We start from the raw sequence: 21,554 nt of genomic DNA on the forward strand, positions 1-21,554 counted from the left end.
GACCCACTGATTCCATGCCCAGATACACCTACTGGTGTCACCAGCTGTGGGGCCTTTCATTAACACGTGTGAAAAATGGAGAAGATGCAACCTTTAAAGTCCCTGAGGTATCCCCTCTTAGTCTTAGCACACTGTTTTCAAAGCTGAAAGAATTTTTTTAAAGTCCTTTCTTCTGGAGGACTTAATGTATTCACACTGGAAAAGTGAGAAAATAAACATGTTTATACATTTATTATCTACAATAGTAAGGCACAAATTTAAACAGCAAAGAGTAAGAAATCTTTGGCTGACCAACAATATCAACATTTGCTGGGGGTGACACAAAACGTCCTTCATTTTCCCCCTATGTACAAATAACCCTCCAGCTGTACAACACTGTACACAAACTTCTCTATACAACCAACAACAATAAAAAATAACAGTATTTTACAACTAGTTACCACTGACATCACCTGGAATGGCTACAGCACAGTTTCCCAAAAACACAAAACAGTTCAAAGATTTGGGAAAGCTAGCACAAATGGAGCTGCACTGCTCTGCTCAGCGGGGCTGATATATGGCAGTAGTACTCCGTGCAAGTCCTGTTTGTGCTTGGGCTGGAGAGGGACACACCAGTCCTCCAGACTTTCCCTCCAGGAAAACTAACATCTCTTGAGTTCAACACAATTGGTGAGAATGAACCTTTTGGTTTATTTGAGCTGTTGCCTACACTCTAACAGTCTCCTATATGTGACCATGAATCTGGGGCAGCATCAAGTGTAAAGCCAGCTTTGTATAGCAGAAACTGGAGAGGCTGTGGTCTCCCCAAGGAGGAGTGCTGTACTCTAGCTGACTTGGAGAAATCGAGCTGAACCACTACCAAACATAACTGAGAGCTGATCCATGCTGATCCAGCACTGTTTCTCCTGGACGCCTCACTGTCTGCCTGCACACAACTTACTGAAGAGTTTCAGCAAAAGAAATATTACAGCTGGTAACAAAATGCTTAGGGACTTCCAAGCACCTGGGTATCCTTATTTCTTGGATAAAAAGTGATGCAATTAAAAATTCACCAACATTTTACTTGTATTCCCTTGATTTGTCTTTCTCCTGCCCCATTCCTACCATAGACACTTGAGGAAGGGCCACGACAGTGGGTCAGTGGTGATGTCACACGCAGTCCTGGCTCTTATGCAAACAATTACATTTAAATTAACTTTAGAGGAAAAAAAATTATCTTACAAGGCATATATTAAGCTGCATAACATCTTCCAAGGGTTTTACACCTTTGGTTTCACAATGCAAAGCTGCTAATACTTGAAACACACAGTTTGTTTGCTACACAACCTACCTACCACTAATTTGTTTAACAAGTGCAAAACTCAGAAAGTGGGTGACAACAACATACATCTAATTCTAGGTACACGCAAAAATAAGTGCATAGCTTTAACATAGCCATTTTGTTCTTTTTAAAATAAAGGTATCAGCTAGGCAGTATTGAGCACAAGGCTCTGGCCTGTGAAGGCTTTGAGTTCACAAGGACTTCAGTTTTTGGCGAAAGCAGGGTTTAAAATGCCTGGTGTTCTCAACAGTCAAGGGCTCTGATTTGTCACCTACGGGAAGAGGTGACCCTGAGCCAGACCTGAGTGCATGATTACTTCTAGCACCCATCGTTTTTCCACTCTAGGCAGCTTCACATTAGATACCATCGCTCTTTTTCCCAAAGCCAAGACCTCCTTTAAGTCATTATGGTGCACCACAAGGCTCAGGAACTGCAAAGCCAATACAGAAATGCCTCACTGAGGAAAATTTCCCCATCGGCATGTGCAGTGCACAAAGCCACGAGCAACACTGTGGGTGAGTTGGCTGCCTCTTACTGAGTTCAGGGATAGAGCTGAAAATAAGAAATGTTCCACCCTGGGTAAAATAAGGTGAAAAGAAACCGCAGCTCAGCACAGAAAACACATGATGCTTGCATACTGCTTTGCAGTTAAACCCTTCCCAGACTGCTCCTTCCTGCACTCCTTAATGTCCAGTCCCACATCAGCTTGAACAGCAGGATTGCAAGCTTAAAGAAGGTAGGATTTGGCTATAATAATTGAAAGTAAGGAAAAATCTTGTTCTTACCACAAACATACTGATTCTTCCAATATTATGAACCAGTGCCCAGAAAGAGCTATCTTCTGATCTCACATGCGAACCCAGCGTAACTCCTCTAAAAACAAACCCATGCAGCTCCCCTCTAAAGGAACTCTATAATGCACAGCCCTTTAGGGAGCTGCTGGGATTCTCCCCCAACTTTCCCTCCTGAAACTTTCCTATGCTTACAATAGGATTTGCTTCAGCAAGGTCTTCCCTCCTCCTTCTACATTCATCCACCAGGAGAATTCAAGGCATCAACTGCTCCTATCAAAAAAAGAAGTCTTAGCAAGCTCTGAGGTTGCAAGACATGAATATTTGTACTGTAAATTCGGCTCCAAGAGAAACACTTGTCCAGCCAGGAAAGAGGCACCTGACCTGCCTGCCCAGGAAAGCCACACCAATGCCACTTCAAACAAATACTTACAAGAACCTGCCATGAACATCTACAGACCAGTTATTCACAAAAATTTAAGAAGTGAAATTTTTGAGACTAAAACTTTTGAGAAATGCATTGATACTGAGGAAGATGCAAGTTTTTCCTGGATTACTCAGAAACTCTCTCTGGCCTCCAGAGAGACAGGATTTCACTCCCTGTCCTGGTTGCAGAGGCAGGAAAACAGCAGCATGCAACCAGTCTGTAACTTCACTATTTTCTCTTTATGCCAGAAAACACAGTATCCTTCTTCCTCAACACTCCCCTTCTCACACCACTTTCCATTTTCAACAACCCTTTCTGTTCAGAAAATCTCAATTTCAGAAAATCATCACTCTTCTTCAGTGCTCTCGACTTCTCGCCTGGTCAAAAGTCCCAACATACCAGGCTCTAGCTTCAATTTGGGAATAAACTTTGTCTTTTTTCAGACACTCAAGGTTACTTTTCAAGGTTGGCACGCTGAGGACCATCTTGGGCTGGCTGTACACACACAAAATCCCAGAGATGCTGTCCTCTGCTCAGATGAGGACTTCCATCATGTCTGTATCTGGAAACTCAGGTTTGTGGAGCAGGCTGCTCACTCTGCCTTTGCTGTCAGGCAGCTTCCCATGGCTGGAGTTCTCTGCAAAGGAAAGAAGGGAAAGTCCATCTTCAGTCCAAATTCAACAGCAATTTGTTCAAAGAAAATATCAACTCATTCCCTGAAGGTGGGGCATGTATTGCCTGTAGATCCTACACACTGAAAGCCAAATTTGTTCAGGACACTAAGAACGTGTGATGCTGAATTCCCTGCACAATGACAGCAGGTGTGCCGGTGTGCACAGATGCTGTGAACAGGCACAGAGTTGGTATTTAAGAGGTACAGACCAAAGAACCTCATTAGCTAAAATCACAGAATGGTCTGAGTTGGAAGGGATGCTAAAGACCACCTAGTTCTGTGATAGTCAGCCCTTTTAATGATACATAGCATGATTTTAGAGGGAAAACTTGCTTTTGAGAGGAAAGAGGAAAGAAACAGGCTTTTTCAAAATAATGTGCACAAAATAAATGTCTCCTTTGCTGGGGCTGCAAACCAGCAGTTTACACCTTTCAAAAATAACTAAAATTGTACTTCATCATCCCCCCCCCCAAAAATATCTCCACTTTCCCCTTACTATTTCCCCCAGCTTTCCTTTAATAATTAGGGAGAAGATGGTGCTTTAACTAATCATGTTTTCAGTGGAAAAAAAGGTGAAGAGTCTGTGAGCAGGTGTGGAGTGTTTTCAAGGTGTGAAACTACAATTTTATACCTGGCAGCATGAATAATTGCAAATTCTGCCTGCCACAAACTAATGGAGCTTTACAGAAGCTGCCAAGCACAAAGCTCTGCAAAACCACTCTGGACAGCCTTAGAAAGTTCTCTCTTTAGAGTTTCAGTTTCCCTGAAGAAACCTCCACCATACCTTACAAACTGTGGCAGCACCACATACCCACACCTTGCCCCCATTTATGATGTGTCTCTGGGGATTGTTAATAGCCCCAGGGGTGCTGACATGTTGCACTGATGGGGGATCTGGCAGAGCTCACCCAGTTTCTCGCTGGCCACTCGTGTCCCCAGGGGCCGTGGGGCTGGGCTGTGTGACGGGGTGGTACCCAGGCGTCCCCGGCCAGGGAAGGAGGCAGTGGCGGGCCAGAAGAGCTCAGCGGTTTTGTCTGTCTGGGTGCTGCTGTCTTTGCTGCCTGTCTTTGCGTGGGAGGCTGCCGGCACTGGGACAGGCAGGCAAGACAAGGAGGGCAGAGGCGGAGGCAGTGAGGGGCCTGATGGGTGGTCATGGTGCTCCTTTCCCAAGAGCAGCCCTGAAAACACATAGAGATCAGTTACATCTTGGCTCAAATGTATGTGATGTCCCCCGTCCCACCCCGGAGCTACAAGATGCTGGGTATGGCTCCAGTCATTCAGTTCAGCTTAGTTTTTCCCCTTTTTCTGGCATCCATATGGTACTTTCCTTTAAAACAGCTTTTTGAAAGCAGCTTCCCCCCCCTGCCTCCCCCTCTACACACCCATCCCCGTGGCACTTAATCACAACACAGCCTTGCACACTTCCACACCCCCATCCCACGTGGCCCCAAACAACGGGCAGTCCTGCACTGATTTTCCCATTCAACTGCCACATCACATCATGCTGCCCTATCCAACAGGATGCTCACCCTTTTGATTAATTTTACTCAGGCTTTATTTATAGCCCAACTTCGTTATTTATTCCCATAAAGTTGCAAAGATTATGTGCTTTTATCTGGGAGAACTTCCCTCAACTATGGCTTTCTATAATCAGTGCAGAATTATTTAATAGGATTAAAAATGTAATTAAGATATAATGTGAGGTTAAAGAATGTCTGTTTTTTCACTTAAGCACAAGGACACACATTCTGCCCATGGAAAGTGCTCTGGAAATGAGCTGTCAGGGCAATGCGTGCCAAGGCACTTTTGCTAAGCTTAGGCAGAAGGATTAAGGATGAAGTGATGGATGAACCAAAGTGTCATAAAGTTCCTTTACCTTTAAGAAAGTTAAAGTTGCTGGGGTCTCCTGGGAGTCTTTTCTCTTGACCAATTATCGGTCATTGCTGAGAATTGACAGCAGTTTTAGCCATTGAAAAGTAGAATCAACTCGTGAACCCCACCTTAAAGTGTACACCCAGAAGTCTGTAGTGCTTTTTTGTTTTCCTGACTGTGAAGCGTGGCGGAGCTCCGGCTGGCCTCCGGTTCCCTGCCCAAGCCATGTGGCCGGGCAGGGGCCGGGCCGGGCCCGCCGCGTCTCTCGTCTCCCGGCCGGGAGATGAGGCTTGCCCCGAGCTAGGTCGGGCTGGGCCGGGCTCGGCCCGATCTCTGGTTCAGCTGGAGGTTTTGCTGTAACTACATTCACTAGAAAACTGCTGAGTGAAAGAGGAAAGGAACTCTGAGCCTGCAGCAAGCAAAGACAGAGACCACGCTCTCTAAAAGCAGCTATGAAGAACTTTCCAGCGCAGACGGCTCCAGCTCCTGTTCAGCAGAGATCACCGAACCATCTACAAAAGCTTGGGCAAGATTTTAACTCTTTCTTATCCAGATGAGACTTGCGGATTAATCTTTTCATCCAGAGAGAGAAAAGGAGAGTGATCAACATGAAAAGAGACTTTATAAACTACTAGTGGCAAGAAAGAAAAGAGACTTCAAGAAAGGTAGAGAATTAAGGAGATGCTTTAATTAAGCTGAAATATCTTTCTGTTAAAACTATGGAAATGGACAATGAAGTCTTGAGAAAAACCCCTTTAATTCATAATAGAGTATGGAGAGGAATAAGGTGTTCAAAGTGTAAATTTAAGTAATAAGTGAAGTAATTGTGGTATAGTGAAGTGCTGAGAAATTTGAAGCCTTGAGAGGCAATGAGAAAAACTGTTTCTTAGTGAAGCTCACAGAAGCAGATGAAGAATACTTTTTTTGCCTTTGACTAACTTATCCTTAAAAATGCTATCTTCAAACTCATGACCCATAACACATTTTCAGAGTGATGTAGAATGGGAGGGGTGGGCTTTAATAACAGTAGCTCTGAGCAGCTGATATCAGAGAAACGAGAAACTATAACAAAAATAGTTTTCTTGTGACAAACTCCATAAATTAACAGAAAGGAACTTCTGTTTCTCTACAGAAACTGAGGAAAAGACTATGGAAAGAATTAGAACTGTTTAAACCATCAAAATTATACAGTTTTTGTCTCTGTTGTCATGTAAACAAAAGAATAGTGAGCAGTGAGAAATGAAAAGGTTTTTCTAAAAGTTTATTCTGGTGTTCTTATTCTTGTAGTTTGTCAATAAACTCTTCTTTATTCCTTTTAAGTTTTATGCCTGGTTTGCTCTTATTTTAATCCATATCTCACAGCAAGAAATAAATAATTCCTTTTTTCCCCTTTTTGTTAATTACTGGTTTAAAACCACGACACAAAGCTTAAGCAAAAGCTGAACTCACCTATGCTTCCCTTCCAGAGCTTTTCTTCCTTCCTCTCCTCAGCTATCTGGTTGCTGGTGAGCGAGGTCTGGCGCGAATGCACGCCTGTAGCAGCGGCAATGGACGGCACGGACCGAGCCGGTCGCAGGCTGGCGCTGTCAGCTTTCCCAGGGTCCTTGCGTGACCGCTGCTGAAGGACCTTGATCATGGCATCCTTCTCAATTATTTTGGCATGGAGATTCTTTATTCTGCCAAAATATGAATGTTCTGCTTACAGGAATGGAAAAAGCATTCATATGGGCAGGTCTCCACACCTGGAGGCAGCAGGGAGGTCCCCAAGCAGATGCCCTGCTGCTCTGTCCTCTCTGGTTATGGATACTTGGACAAGACAGCTCCCAGAAGTTCCTCCAAAGATAACCATGCACTTCAAAACAGACAGTATTTCTACCTATTAAGCTAAAACTTTCGTGCAAGGTTAACTGAACCCATCTATGCTATGATTTTACTAACACAGCAGAACCAGTGGGCAGTATCCTGACCAGGCTGCACATTGCTACCTTTACAATACAAGTACGTAGGCAATTTTCACTCCTGTAATACATCAGGGCTAAATCTGAACACTATGCTTTGGCAGACTGAGTTAACCCCAGGACTCAGGTCTGTTGTCAGCTGGAGTAAAGACCTGCTGAAGTGAGTTCCTTTTGGTTTCTCTTAGAGGTGGTCTGGGCTCTTCCTTCACCCTCACTGCTGCAAAAACAATCAGCACATAGTGTTCAGAGCTGAGAAAAGCTCACTTCTTCTCTCATACAAACCCTGAAAACTCTCAAATCACTAAAAAAATGTGGTTGTCTGAACTGTTCTTCAGAAATTATTAACAACAAATCATACTGAGCAGATACAAAACTATATTTCTCAAAAAATTTGTAGACTTTGATAGTCAAATGACTAGCCTGACTGTGCTGTACAATATATAATACAATGCAGGTGCATTTTGTGAAGCAGTAAAAGCATTAGTTTTATACATTTAATTAGCAGTGTAAACACAAGATGCTAATTTATATTTATGAAGGCAGTGGCAAACTCCACTGCTTCCCTGGAAGCAGGATTAACTTGCATCTGTGAGTGAAAAACAAAACCCAACCCAGTAAAAATAATCACCAGTATTTTCCACAAGCAACAAATACACCTTTTTTATAAAAGTGTCTGCAATTCTGTGTCCTTGGATGCCAGACTACTTTTAATAGTGGAACAGCCTCTGCTTTGTAAAAATGTTGAGTTTGCCACAGAAGGCTTAACAGGAAGGTAAAGAGGAAGTTATCTAATGACAAGTCTTTAATCCCTGTTTGAATGCTAAAGAGCAAAACTAAGTCAAAGTGAAGCCATGCCCATCCTTTCCAGGCATGTAGGAAGGAACAGAAGGGCATCCTGGTTTATGTGAATCCAGCCCCAACACCACAACAAGCAGGAATGGCACGGTATCTCTTACGTGTACTCCATGTCCTGGCAGCGGCGGTTGGCTTGCACGATCTCCTCCTCCTCCTGCCAGCCCCGCACCTCCAGCGCCATCTCGCCGTAGCTGCCGTTGTGTGAGTGGCTCGGGGCCGAGGCATCCCTGGAAAAGAGGTTCACTATGGTGAGTCAGGCTCCTGAGACTGTGAGGGTGGCTTTTGCAAGTGAGATTGAAACTTGTAAAGAAAACCCCAAACCCCTGCTCAAAGAGCAAGCCAGCAATGGCTGTCTGTCAAGCGATGCCTACCTGGCATCAGGGCATCCTGTTGCAGGCTTCTCTTGTCTTGGGCTGGATCATTAATGCCACTCATTTAACTGGGTTAAAGTAACAGAGAGCATGCTGGAACCATGGGTGATCCACAGGACTAACAGCCACCCAGAAGGATAGGGTCAGATATCAGAGGGACCGACTCACCAGATCCCAAGTCAACAAGACTACATCATGAACCAGTAACAAGAGCTCTGCTCTTTGAAAGTTGAAAAACAGCACAGGAATTTCTGCCTAGACTGGAGTGCAAAAGGAAAGTCCATCCTGAGTCACACACCTAAATGCATTTCAAAGGGAAAACTCATTTTAGGATGTTTTCTGGGGATTTGGTTCCTAAGAAACTGGGGTGAGAAGTTAACTACCCCATCCTCCTGATGGGTGGGAAGTATGACTGCCTTTGGTGCATTTGGTCGCCTCGCTTTGACACAGACAAACTGGAGACAGATAGTCCAGACATAGGCAATGTGAATGGGAAAGGGTTTACACTAGGGCACGTCAGGAATGGCTGAGGGGAGGAAGCTAGTTCAGACCAGGGAAAATGCAACAGGGGATATCTGTCTTCCAATATTTACAAGGCTGTTTGAACATCAACAGTAGTCTGTTCATCCTGTATTCCTGGAAAGGACAAGAATCAGTCAAGGTAATTTGCACTAAAGAAGCTTAGCTTATCTATCAGGAAAAACATTTTAGTTTGAAGATTAATGAAATGGTGAAAAAGGGTACTTAGGTAACAAAATTTCCCTTATTACAGGCTTTTAAAACTAGGTTAAACAACCTCGCTGCAGCCATATACCAAGTCCCTGTTCACTCTGCCAGGGTACTGGGAGGAGCTGCCTTACCTGTGCTGTGTAATTTGGCACCTTGAGACTGGCAGAAGCCATTGCTTCAACCTGATGCCTAGATTTGATAAACTTTCACACCTGGTCAGAAGGACAAATTCTGTCTCAACCAACTATTCTATTTCACTGGCATGACACCCTGGAGAAGTGCATTAACCCTGGCAGTACAACTCAGCAGGGAAAGGCAAGAAACATCCAGCCTTAAGAAAACACCCATTTATGTATTATTTTACCATGCTTTCCATAGTGGACAGAGCTGCCTGCTTGCAGCAAGATCACCTTACCTCTCTGTTGCAGCTGTAGCTGCAGCATTCATGGCAAAGTGCCGGATGGTACTCTCCTCCAGATACTTCTGCTCCCACTTGGTCATGTCAGCTTCCAAGGCCAGGATCCTCTCCTCCTTCTCCCGCACCAACTCCATGAGGGCTGGGGCATTATGCTCCGGAAGGCTGCTTGCCTGGTAGTTGCCCTGCCTCTGCCAGTGGAAACAGTGACAGATGTTCACACCCTGCCAAGCATGGTGAGCTGACCCTTTTTTCCTCAGTTTTCTGGCACATACAAGGACATCCCCATGTCTTTTGACAGAGGCAGGTGGAAATCCCAGGCTAAACCCCTTAGCTTGCAGGAGAACAAGTGAGTTGACTGTATGTGCAACCCTAGCACATGCTTCTCCAGACCATGCTGACTGAAGCAGGGATTTGGCTGCAAACCCTGGATGTGCAGAGATTTCCTGGGATACCCCAAGCCAAGGACAAAAGTAGGAAAAAAAGTTGGTAGAAAAGAAGCAATAAAGTTTTAAAAGATCTTCTTGCTGGGACCTCATGCCCATGGCTGGGCCATGTTTAGTATGGAACAGGCAGTATTACCAGAGGGTTTATATATTAAAGCTGAAAAAAAAAGTACCTTGTGACCTAGTTAAATGTACCCTGTTTAAAGCAGCAGCTGGGAAAATATCCCAGCCATGCATTTAAGCTTGTCTCTTCTGGCACATCAGTTGTCTTGTGCCCTCAGGGGATGCTATCTGTGGTGTAACAGCTAACTTTCTAACTAGAGGGACAGAAGATCCCCAGGCACCTGTGGGGTGGCTCCCATGGGACACTGACAAGCAGCAATGGGTGTGCAACACTTTCCATCTATGCTGCAAGAAAAGTGCTTGTCCAGGCAGGATTTATTCCACCCAGTTACAGCACTTAATTAAGTCACCTAAGCAGCATTGGCAGTTACCCTGAGCTCCTCTCACTGCTGGTAGAGAGCAGAGGGAGATCCAGTTCTTGGCTCAGTAGAGGGATGAGTGCACATTGAAGGGAGAAGCATGAAGCTCTGGAAGAACTCAGTAGAAATAAATTAATTTTTAAATAAAAAATGCAAGAGATTTGTTATACTTCATGGTGAACAGTATTGTGCTGAAGAGGAAACCATTTCTCAGGAGCACTGGCTTCTCATTCATGCTGCACCTTGAAGTTCCACTGGCAAAGCTGTACTACTGAAACCAGAGGTACCAGGGAAGGGCTGAAGCTTTTGCCTCTGGTGCAGTAACAGCATGTTTGGAAGATACTTTCTGGGAATGCAGTATGGAGAGGCCCTTGGGAACAATGGCTGTGACTCTGCTCCTGCAAAAATATTGTCAAATCTCTGTCAGGAAGGCAGTATTTTGGAATTGTGGTCCTGATCTACAAATGGTATCTTGAGACATGATGGGTGCCTATTATCTTCTGAGTCAAAACATCTGCCAGTTCTGCACACTGAGCCTGCAGTGCTGACTGAAAGAGTTTATTTATTGGTCCCAAGTTGTGCGTCAGTGATAAGGAAGATTTGCCATTTGGACTCAACTACCAGCAAGCCAGGGACAGAAGAGATTCTCTCTGTCTCTTTATGTGCTGGGTCTCTTCTGCTGACTCTAGTAAAAATAAGAAAAGAAAATCTCCTTTTTTTTCTCTGCAATGAAAAAATGTTTCGGTAGCTGTAACTTTGATTACTCAGAGAAGACAGCTCTGAAGTGAAAAGCTGGGGTATTTTGATGCCACATGAGTCTCTGCAGCATTGTGGATCATAAACAAACTGTATAGATAACAATAGCAAAAATACCCTGAAGTTTTCTCTCAAAGCTGATATGTAAGACAAGAAGTTAAGAGTATTTCCTCTTAAAACTTACTAGATGGAATGGGTGCAGGCATTTGAAAACTATGTCAACCCAAAAGCCAATTGCTAATTACAGTACCAAAAAAAAAATTAAATTAAACAATCTAAGTTACAGAGGAATTTTCTGTGAAAATGAACAGACATAGCATGAACTCCCAAGACAAGGATTTCAGTAACAGTCCATCCCTGTTACTTAATGTATCAATTTGTCTCTGTATCCCAGCCTTTCTTAGTTCCAGTTTTACCTTCACTTAAATTTTAATTGTATTTTTCTCAGATGGCATTAGCATATCATATTCCATTTAATTCCTTTGCTAAATTGGAAGAGAGCTGGAAAAGAGGGAACTGAGAGAACTTGAACACCAAGCCCAAGGTGAACTGGGCAAGAAAAGACTTAAAACACTTCTATAGCAGCAGGAAGGAGTACAGATGAATGAGAAGGGTCTGCAGGGAGCAGCAGCAGAGCGATACCTTGGGAAGAGTGCTGGGGGCCCTGCCAGAAGGAAGGGGATGCTCTCAGGTCTGGCTGCCTCATGACTCTGCAAACCACTGACCCTGACCGTAGAGCTATTTCCCAATGGCATGCTGCCAGCGGGATCAGCCCCTCTGCTTTCTGGCAGCACAAGCTCTGTGTAACAGCTGCTTTGGTGTCCACTAATGGCTTATAAATAAGTAAAGGTTATAGTAGCAGATGCATGTGATGACAGATATGAGTGAGCCCTTCAGGAGTTCCAAGAGCATCATGCTTTGCTTATGTTGCTGGTTTTTCCCCAAGCTGTAGTTTGATACATTTAGCATATCTGCTCACTCTCCTCCAGAGCCAATGCCCATGTATTTGGCATTTGGTGCAGGCTACAGCCTGGAAATTCTCCCTGTAACCTTATCTTTTCTTCTCTTTTTTTTTTTTTTCTCTTTTCAAGATGACTGGCCTTTGTGACTTAGGGATGAAGGTGTTGCAACAAAGGAGTAACTGTGCATAAAATTCAAGCATAACAATACCCCTCTAAAGACACAGGCCTGCCGAAAAACAAGGGGTCACACACAGAAATTCAAATCTATACTCCTAGCCCATTCTGGACTGGACTGATATATAAACAATTTATTGTCTGAAGATGACATCACTTGGCTCCAGATCTGTTATGGATCGAAGTTTCTGTGAACCACATCCATCAAGCTTGGCACAGAACAAATACGGGCGTAGGTCTTACTCCTACCAGATCCCACATCATACTACTTGGCCTTTTCAATGAAACATTGGCTAAAATTTTTGGGGTGAATCTCATGTGTACTGCACCTTTCCTCTCCTCCTTCTGTGTGGAGCTGGTTTTTTCACAATCTGTCATTGCTAGAGAGAGAAACCTGGAAGAACATTTTGCCCTGCCTGCCCTTGGGCAGGGGAGGCAGGACATCTCAGCCCAACAGCAGGCAGGCCTCAACTGTATCCAGAGCCCCACAGCAGAATGGCCCCATCCTCTGCTGAACGTCAGGAATAAGAATCATAGAGTGTTTTGGGCTGGAAGGGACTTTCAAAGATCATCTAAATTCAACTTCACAAGGTCAAAGCCCCTTCCAAAATATGAGCTTGAACACTTCCAATGATCCACAACCCTATCCAAAGGAATAGAGGAAGGCCCAACAACCCAAATCCAAAGGCAAGGTGTCACCTGGCAGGGCTGCAAGTGACCATCTCTGTTAAAATCAACACCAAAGGCCCCGTGCTGGGGTCCTGCCCATATCACCCTGTCCTCACCTGCTGCATCCTCAGCGAGTCCAGCTCTCGCTCCAGGCGTGTGCGCAGCCGCCGCTCCATCTGCTCCCTCTTCTCACAGGCTGCCTGCAGCTGTGTCAGCGCCTGCTGCAGCTTTTCCACCTTCTCCACGTAGGCCTGCTTCCTGCGCAGCTGTGGGTACAGGGGGTCAGCAGTCTGGAGGGCACTGTACCCCACTCTGGGCCGCTGGGACCCCTGGCACTTGTAGGCATGCAGTGGGCTGGAGCATGGCTTTGGTCATTTGCTTTCAAGAGTTTCTCTAGGAAAAGGATGGTGTCTCTTTGACAGGCAGGGAATGTGCACAGCAGGCACTGCTGGGGCAGAGCTACCCTTTTTGGAAGGAATGCTGCCCCAGATCTTCCACCCACTGAGGATCTATTAACCATCAACCCCCCAGATCATTTCTGAGCAAGAGCTGTCATGTTGGCGGATACTCTTTGGGCAAACACACAGGACAGACCCAGTTAAGAGGAATTCCCATGGGTTTTATTGACTGCTGACCCTTGGCACACTGCCTGCTCCCAAACAGAGGGGTTCTTCCCTCACTCCTGCATATTTGCTCAACACTGGTGGAACAAGCGGAGTGCCAGCAGTCAGAAGTGCTCCACCTACTCTGTCCTGCTCACAGGCTTGTCCATGCTGATCTGTAGATGGGATGTCCTGGCAGCTAAAGCCAGGCCCTCTTTACATCTATAATGCAATTACTGAAGAGCTAAACATGACAATGCAATGCAGGGTTTTACAGCCAGAGATTGCCCATGCAGCATACCCCAAAAGAGGTACGAATTCCTCTTCTGTCACCCTAAATCCATCCATGTCACAGGTGAAGTGAAACACAGGCTTGCTCACAGCAAAAGCATAGCTTGGTCTAAACAAACCTCCCTAACTCCTGGCACCAACAACAGGCAGAGTGACCTCCTTAGCCCTGCTGCAATCTAGGCTAATGCTTACAGCTCCCTGGGCTTTCCCTGAAAATTAATGAGATTATAATCCCACTAGTCTCTGGCAGCAGCATGAAGACTGCATTCCTCAGGAGCTCACAACTTGGCAAAACCCACACAGCAGAGGCTTCTTGCTGAATGTGCTATTTTGGCAGTAGGAAGGTGTTTGTATTACCTCCAGCCACACCAGCATGGATAGAGAAGGTTAGGGAGCTCACCCAGGGTCTCTCTGGCAGCAGACCTCATCTGCTCTCCCCATGTCCTGCCAAATGCTGCAGGGTCCATGTTTACCACAGCAGCCACAACTTGGCTTTGGAGCAGCCCTCTAGGCCCCAGGGCTCACTCACAGACCTCTGCCCTTGTGGGTGAGATGATGCTCACATGCCCACCGCCTTCAAAAACAATTTTGCAGGAGATACACAACAATGCACTTCTCACATTCATAAATTTATAGGTAGGTTCTCAAGCCAATTCTGGCTTTTCTATTCTGCTTGTAGATTCATAAACCACAACAAAAAGATCACAAATGCATTTAAAACACAAAGTATAAAATGCTGCAATTAAAATTAACTTGGGTTGCCAGTGAAGCATGGCTCCATAAGGGAGGAGTGACTACAAGCAGAGACATGTGACACCAGGCTCCAACACCTCACAGACACACAGACTCAAAAATCCCCCAAAACTGGATGACAACTGGGGAGGTACCAATCCATCCTCCTGCTGCATGGTAGGATCAACTGTACAAAAAACCTGGCACATATCTGTATATGGTGTTTACAAAACCACCCAGGGGTAGGAATTACACAATCTATCCCTGCAAACTACTTCACAGCTTATTTTCCTTTACTGCCCGAAAACTTTTACCCTAATGCCTAATCTGGCCTTCTCCTGTGCAATTTAACCAAATTACTTCTTGTTCTGTTTCCAAACTGTGATCTAGAGCAAGAAGCATTTAATTAAAGAATTCACTACTTCACTTGATCAGTAAACTTGCCTCAACACTGCCCTTGTCCCAGGGATTAGGAAAATAAATGTGAAGAGCTACGGCTAAAAGGGCATCATCCAAGCAAATAAATCTGAGTAAAGATGAGTGGGTCTTGGAAAAATATCCATGCTAGAAATGTAACTCCAGTTGGAACAATTGATTTTTATAGATATGAGATTTGAATGAAAGACTGTAAGAGATGGAGAATCCACTAAGAAGATTGTTTCAGTGTTAATTACTCTTAACTCTTTATTTTCAGCCTGATTTGCTCAGCTTCAGCCTCCAAACACTGCATCTCATTATTTCCTCTTATGTTAAATAGCAATGTTTAATCTCTCTGACAGCAATCCCTTCTTCATCTATCCCTGTCAGTGGATATCTTCTACTTCAACTTCAGCAAGGCTTTCAATACTGTCTCTCACAACATCCTCATGGGTAAACTCAGGAACCATGGATGAATGGACAGTGAGGAGGACTAAAATCCCAGATCAGCAGATCCCAGAGGGTGGCAGAGGGTTGGAGGCTTGTCAGTAGTGGTGTCCCCCAAGGTTCAATATCGGGCCCAGCATTGTTAAACCTATTAATCAATGACTTAAGTGAAGGGGCAGAGGCCTCCTCAGCAAGTTCCCTACACACACAAAGCTGGGAGGAGTTGCCGATACCCCAGAGGGCTGTGCAGCCCTCCAGAAGGACCTCAGCAGGCTGGAGAGATGAGCAGAGAGGAACCATCTGAAATTCAACAGGGGCAAACGCAGAGCCCTGCACCTGGGGAGAAATAACCCCATACTCCAGTACAGGGCGGGGGCTGACCTGCTGGAAAGCAGCTCTGCAGAAAAGGGCCTGGGGGTTCTTTACTATGTGGGTGACTGAGCACTGGAACAGATTGACCAGAGAGGTTGCAGAGTCTCCCTCACTGTAGATAACCAAGAACCATCTGGACACAGTCCTGTGCCATGTGCTCTAGGATGCTTGAGCAGGAAGGCTGGACCGGATGACCCACTGCCTCCCTTCTAATTTTACCCATTCAGCGATTCATGTTCATGTGCACAGACCGAAGCTCAGACAACTTTTCACTTTAATTCTTCCCAGCAAAGATCAGATTCTGGACCCCAAATAAATTGTACAGCTGCTTTCTGACCCCTCTCCAATTATTCAGTTTTCTATTCAAAGACTGGAACAGACACGTGATTCCAGCAGCAGTCTGCTAAATGACATGTGGTGATAATACCACCTACGCATTTTGAATTAAATCCTTCTACTAGCAGGCACTCAGGATAACGCAGATTTACATAGAACACTATCTTATGTTAATTCAACTTAATAGCTACTGCTTATTTCTCAAGGCTTGATTTAAAACGTTGTTAATTACATGCTGGTGGTAGAAGAAATCTGGGCAGATTTACAAAGCAGTGCATGAGCTAGAGCTCTGTTAACAATAATAACAGTCATTTTGATTTGACTGAATTTATGTTTTCCTCAATATATTCCAAATTATAGAAAATATCCCTGGTTTAAAATGAAGGTTTAACACTACAACTTATCTTCTGCATGTGTCTAATTAAGATCCAGAAACACTGGAGACTGTTGAAAAGGTGCTCTGATTCAGCCATGAAACAGGACAAAAGGGAAAGTGAGTGCTGGAGCTTGGGCACATGCTGGCAACCCCAGATTAACTGCACTTCACCCAAGCTACCTGACATTGCCTTGAACAATTTAAACACAGCAGCTGGGCTAAAATTAATTTGAACTGCCCCTAGAATGAAAAAAATAAGTTTAAAGGTACCAGATCAACATGGGTTTGTCAGGCTGAGGACTCTGATTTACTCTGGCAAATACTATGGCATCACTTTCATATATATGTCACCTCTGAGATCTACCATGCCCAAGGCAGGAGATTACCACCTCTCTAACACCTAAAGTGCCTCAGGCAGGAATTTACCACCTCCATAACACCTGCTATGCCCTGAGCAGGTTAAGAGTTCCTCAGAGGGGAACATCTAACCTCCCCTCAGCTCTACCAGTCCACAGTCCAAGATCCAGCAGAGGCACATTTCTGTTGGATGACTAGACAAAAACCTGACTACTGCCAGGCTCTTAGAGCCCAAAGGCTGCAAACAAACTTACTACAACACAGCAGGCACAAGGCAGGTTCTTGAACCACCTGCCAGGAAATCACTGTATATACTTCTGCCTTCATTAGTCTCTACTCAGCAAGCCAATGTTACCTGCCAGTACCACACTGACAGTCTGTGACAGACACAAGCTAAACACTATTTCTTCCCATCCCCTGCATGATGCCATGAATGTAGAAGCAGGCATTTCCACCTAAAACATTCCTTTATTCAGCCCTTTGTAATGAAATGCAAATAGAAAACCTCAGGTTGCCTTTCAGCCAGGGAGCGTCAAGTGAATTATGTACAGATTAAAGATATGCTGGCCCCAAAGTCCCCCAAAGGGACTGCTCCAAATACACCTGGATGGTGAGCAGGCTTTCGTCTAACTAACAAAGGAGCAGTTAAACTTAATGCAATCCTCTTCTTGCTGCTGAGTCCATCCATCTGAGGAAATGGAGTTTTTAAAATGTTTCTAAACAGGGAGTCAGAATGGGCCAATGGTCAGGTACAAGCCAGCAATGCCTTCAGCACTCACATATAGTACTTCAAATTTTCCAGACTCTAAGTAACCATTGGCTAGCCTAACAGGGAGTCTGTCATTGTCATTTTATTGTTAATTAAAAACATCTAAAAAATCACAGGTCAATTCTCCCTTCATCTTTCCAAGACAATGAATGGCACTTAAGTTAATTGCAGGTATTTGGGAAAGGCCTTCTCTGCTCCCCACAATACCCCTTGCATCCTTCACTCCTCTGTCCAGCCCTGGGGAGGGCAAAGGTAGAAAATGAAGCTCTGAAGGCGAACAGAGCTGCCCAAAATCACACCAACAGTCTGTGCCAGAGCCTGAACCTCTACCAAACCTGCCAGGGCAGAGGTTTATCAGCGGCCTTCCCATCACCAGTGACCTGGCCACTTAGATAGTAAAGACCATGCTCTTTTACTTCCCATAAAACATTCTCCCTCTGTTGGTCCCAGGGACAAAGATTTTAGGGGTCTAAAAGGTCAAAAAGGCCTGTTCTGACAATTTTGCCCGATCTGCTAGAATGTAGAGACTTTCAAATAGTTACTAGATCCACGCCTCCTGATTTGAAGGTCCTTAAGGAACACAATAAATGGAGACTTTCTTCACCAGTAATGGAGAACTGAAAATGTCACTCTTAGTTACAGTTAAAACTGAGCATTATTTCCACTTTGAATTTGTCTAGCTTTGACTTCCAACTAATAGCAGGTATTGTTCTGTCAGTTTAAAGAGCCCCCTCTGCCTGGAATTTCTCTTCCCATCTGAATACCTATTTTCACTATCAGGCTTATACGATTACTGCTTAAAGACCTCTTGGGAGTTTTGCACTTCTTGGGTCCCACAATATGATAGGCTCTCTTCAGCTCTCAGATAAAACCTGTCAATCTAAATCCTGCTCAGTCAGTCTGCTTCCAGACAGATATTTTTAGATGTGAAGTCACCAAGCCCTGCACTGCTGTGTTGCTGTGCATGTCTCAAAAGCTTTCTGGTACTTTTTGGTGAGAAATGGGATGCACTAACATCACATGTCTCTATCACAGTCAAAGGCTAGTGAGTAGCCAGTTTTTCATTCAATTTTTCTGTTAAATACTATCATTACTTTAGCCACCATCTAGCTGAATTTGATCTCGTTCCTGGCTACACTTTAAGGCTTTGCTTTCTGACACATCTATGGTCTCCTTTGCTTGCTTGTTTGGCTCAGTATTTGTAACCACACATTTTCTCTATAAAAGGGCAAGTGCAAGGGAAAGAGGAAGACCTAGTACTTTGTGGGTAGAAGAGAATCAGGACTTGGGTGGAGAAAGGACTAACCATGAGACATGTCTATCCTTAGAGCACAGAAATATTGTCCATGCCTCACCTCCTCTTCCAGCTTGATAACCTTGGCTTGTGCATTGCTTAGGGCTTGGTCAAGGATTTCAATGTGCCTCCGCTGATCCTCGTTGGCTGAACGTACAGCTGCCAGCTCCATCTCCAACTTTTCCTTCTCCTTCAAGTGCTCTTTGTCTGAAAGAAAGACAAGAATAAGAGCCACTCCATGAGGACAGCTCACAGGCCCCAGGCCACAAACCAGAGGTAAGCTGTCACCCCCCCTAGAAAAACAAAAATTATGAAAAGCAGCAGCGAGTAGGGCCTTTACAACGCAGTACTGAGACACAGCAGGCAAGGAGCTTCTGCTGCCAGGGCTTAGCCCCTCAGTGCCCAGCCTTACACCAGCAGCAGAGACGAGCAGCAGCTTGGACTGCAGCTGCACTGGCAGAACTTGTGCCCCCCAGCACTGCCTTGCAGCTTTCCATTCTGCTGAACTGCTAGCACATCCCCCAGCAAAATTTTGGCTTGCACCAGCTAGCCCTTTTTTACAGAACACCATACATCAAGAGCTGCTTGTAGCTGCCAGCTTCAATGCTGCTGCCTTCTGTAATGGGCAAGAAACCTCGGCCCCATGGATGTGGGCTGTGCTGTGCCTCATGCTTTTTATCATGAGAAAATCTGAAGAAGCCAAATAGTAAACAGAAATCTGTGCTGGACAGCCTGAAAATGGAGAGAGGGGAGAACAGTAATGAAGAATTTGATAGAAGGCCTCTGTACACGCTTTCTCTGACCATGCAGAGAAAAGGGAGGCTGTGGGAGACATTTCAGGCTTATGGGGGTCCTGGGTGACCTTCCAGATCTGCAGGACTTAAGGACCCAGTGACCAGTGCTCCCCTTCCGTTAAGCATCGCAAGTGAGACTAAAGCATGTAGATAACCTCTGGGCTGAAAAATCATCCCTTTTTTGGGTAAGATTTAAAACAACATTAAAAAATAAACAACTGGCTAAATGCGGTCAGCTCTGCTCACATCTTTGTCTTCAGCAACAAATTGCAGGCCCACCATTGACTTTGCTGGCAAGCTGCCTGGGGAAATGCTTGGCTTCATCTGCTTCTGCCCTGACAATGCTGAGAAGCCATTTCTGGGAATACGAGTGTCACGGGCCAATCACTGGATCCCTGATGTCAGAACACAAATAGTTAAATGACTGGAGTGAGCAGGGGATTGAGGTTTCATTCAGTGACATCTGAAATTTCAAAATCTGGCCTTCATTCTGAATGACAACAAAAATAAGATACTTAGGAAGCCTCCAGGAAGGAAAATTTCCTCCAAAAATTAATTTGGCATCAATTAAATGTTGTTTTGATTTTTGATTTTTAAAACATAGCATTACATAATTTATCATTTTTTAACTGAAGTGAAAAGTTGATTCAAAAACACTGAAACATGGGAAATCTGCCCCAAACATCCAGTTCAAGCCACCCAAATGTGACCACTCAAGCTGGAAACCCAACCATCCACCTTCCCCCAAGCAGGGCCACATTCGTCCTTAATGTCAAGTGGGATGAGAACAGGTTTAATTCATGCACAATCTGCAGGTGCCTGCAGCGAGGTGAGACGTACACAAGCTGAGCCATGTGGAACAAGGCAAAAGTGGATGAGGTGAGCCCACTCAGCTGTCTTCTCATCTGTCCTAAAAGGAGGAACTCAGAGCACCTCATAAAAAATGCTGGCAGCAACACCATCATGCTGGTCACTGCAAAGCCCACAAGCAAAGCCCAGTGAGTGCTGTGGACACCGCACCATTAGCCTTCTTGGTATGATGGGGGCCTTCCTCTTCCCTTGTTGGCAAAAGATTTTACATTAAACATGCAGACCTCTTCCTTCAATGCAAAAATATTTATTTCAATCAGATTAGCCAGAAGGAACAGCAATATCTATTGTAGAAAAGTGTAAATCTGAGCAAATTATCAGGGTGCTAATGTCATTAGAGGGTGAGGAAGCTGGAAGATGTATGCTATTTCAGCCCTCCACTCCACCACCTCATGCTGGGACCACACATGCTCTGCTCTGGATTTGAAACCCATGTTTCACGTTACACATGGGGATAACACATAGTGAAACAGGACTTGGAATCTTCATTTTCAACATCCACTCACAGAAGCTGAAGCCCTCAGCATACCCTGTTGGATTGAACTTTCTATCCCACCAAAAGAAATCATACACAAATTCACAAAATAATCACCACTAAAAAGCTGGCAAGAAAAATTTCCTGAACAGCTCTCAACACCTCTCTGCATCAGCTTCATCCTGTAAAACCCTGGAGGTACATTTTAAAAGTACTTTACTTTTGTAATCTCACAACTTTCTACAGCCTGCCTCTGACTACTGTACCTCCACACACTGTGGATATTACACCTGTATTCTGGCTGGGTAGAAGAAAGGGGAAAAAACAAGGAGGCTGCTTCAGTACTTCTCCAACAGGCTTTCTGACTTGTCAGGCTGGGTAAGCACATCAAAAATAGACAAGTCTTGAATCTGCTTTGAAATGGAAACTTTAGACAAAAAGATACAGGTATGAGATGACAGATTTAGTGTAACTCAGATGTGACTCCCATCTTAGCACACGTTACATCCGAGCATCAACTT

At 44.7% G+C, this 21,554-nt stretch overlaps 1 protein-coding gene across 1 annotated transcript in view; it reads right to left on the bottom strand.

The window, feature by feature from the left end:
* Positions 1 to 203: 203 nt before the first annotated feature.
* The window catches only part of AMOTL1 (angiomotin like 1), a 55,452-nt gene continuing 34,101 nt past the window's right edge, over positions 204 to 21,554 (bottom strand). The window contains exons 7-13 of the mRNA XM_058853756.1: positions 18,956 to 19,101; positions 13,018 to 13,167; positions 9,413 to 9,603; positions 7,999 to 8,124; positions 6,534 to 6,760; positions 4,121 to 4,390; positions 204 to 3,176 (exon numbers count right to left, since the gene is read on the bottom strand). Coding sequence (XP_058709739.1) covers positions 3,073 to 3,176; positions 4,121 to 4,390; positions 6,534 to 6,760; positions 7,999 to 8,124; positions 9,413 to 9,603; positions 13,018 to 13,167; positions 18,956 to 19,101 — 1,214 coding nt within the window. The 3' untranslated portion in view covers positions 204 to 3,072. The remainder of the gene's footprint in view (positions 3,177 to 4,120; positions 4,391 to 6,533; positions 6,761 to 7,998; positions 8,125 to 9,412; positions 9,604 to 13,017; positions 13,168 to 18,955; positions 19,102 to 21,554) is intronic.

This window comes from Poecile atricapillus, chromosome 1 (assembly GCF_030490865.1).
Source record: "Poecile atricapillus isolate bPoeAtr1 chromosome 1, bPoeAtr1.hap1, whole genome shotgun sequence".
NCBI classification, from domain to species: domain Eukaryota; kingdom Metazoa; phylum Chordata; class Aves; order Passeriformes; family Paridae; genus Poecile; species Poecile atricapillus.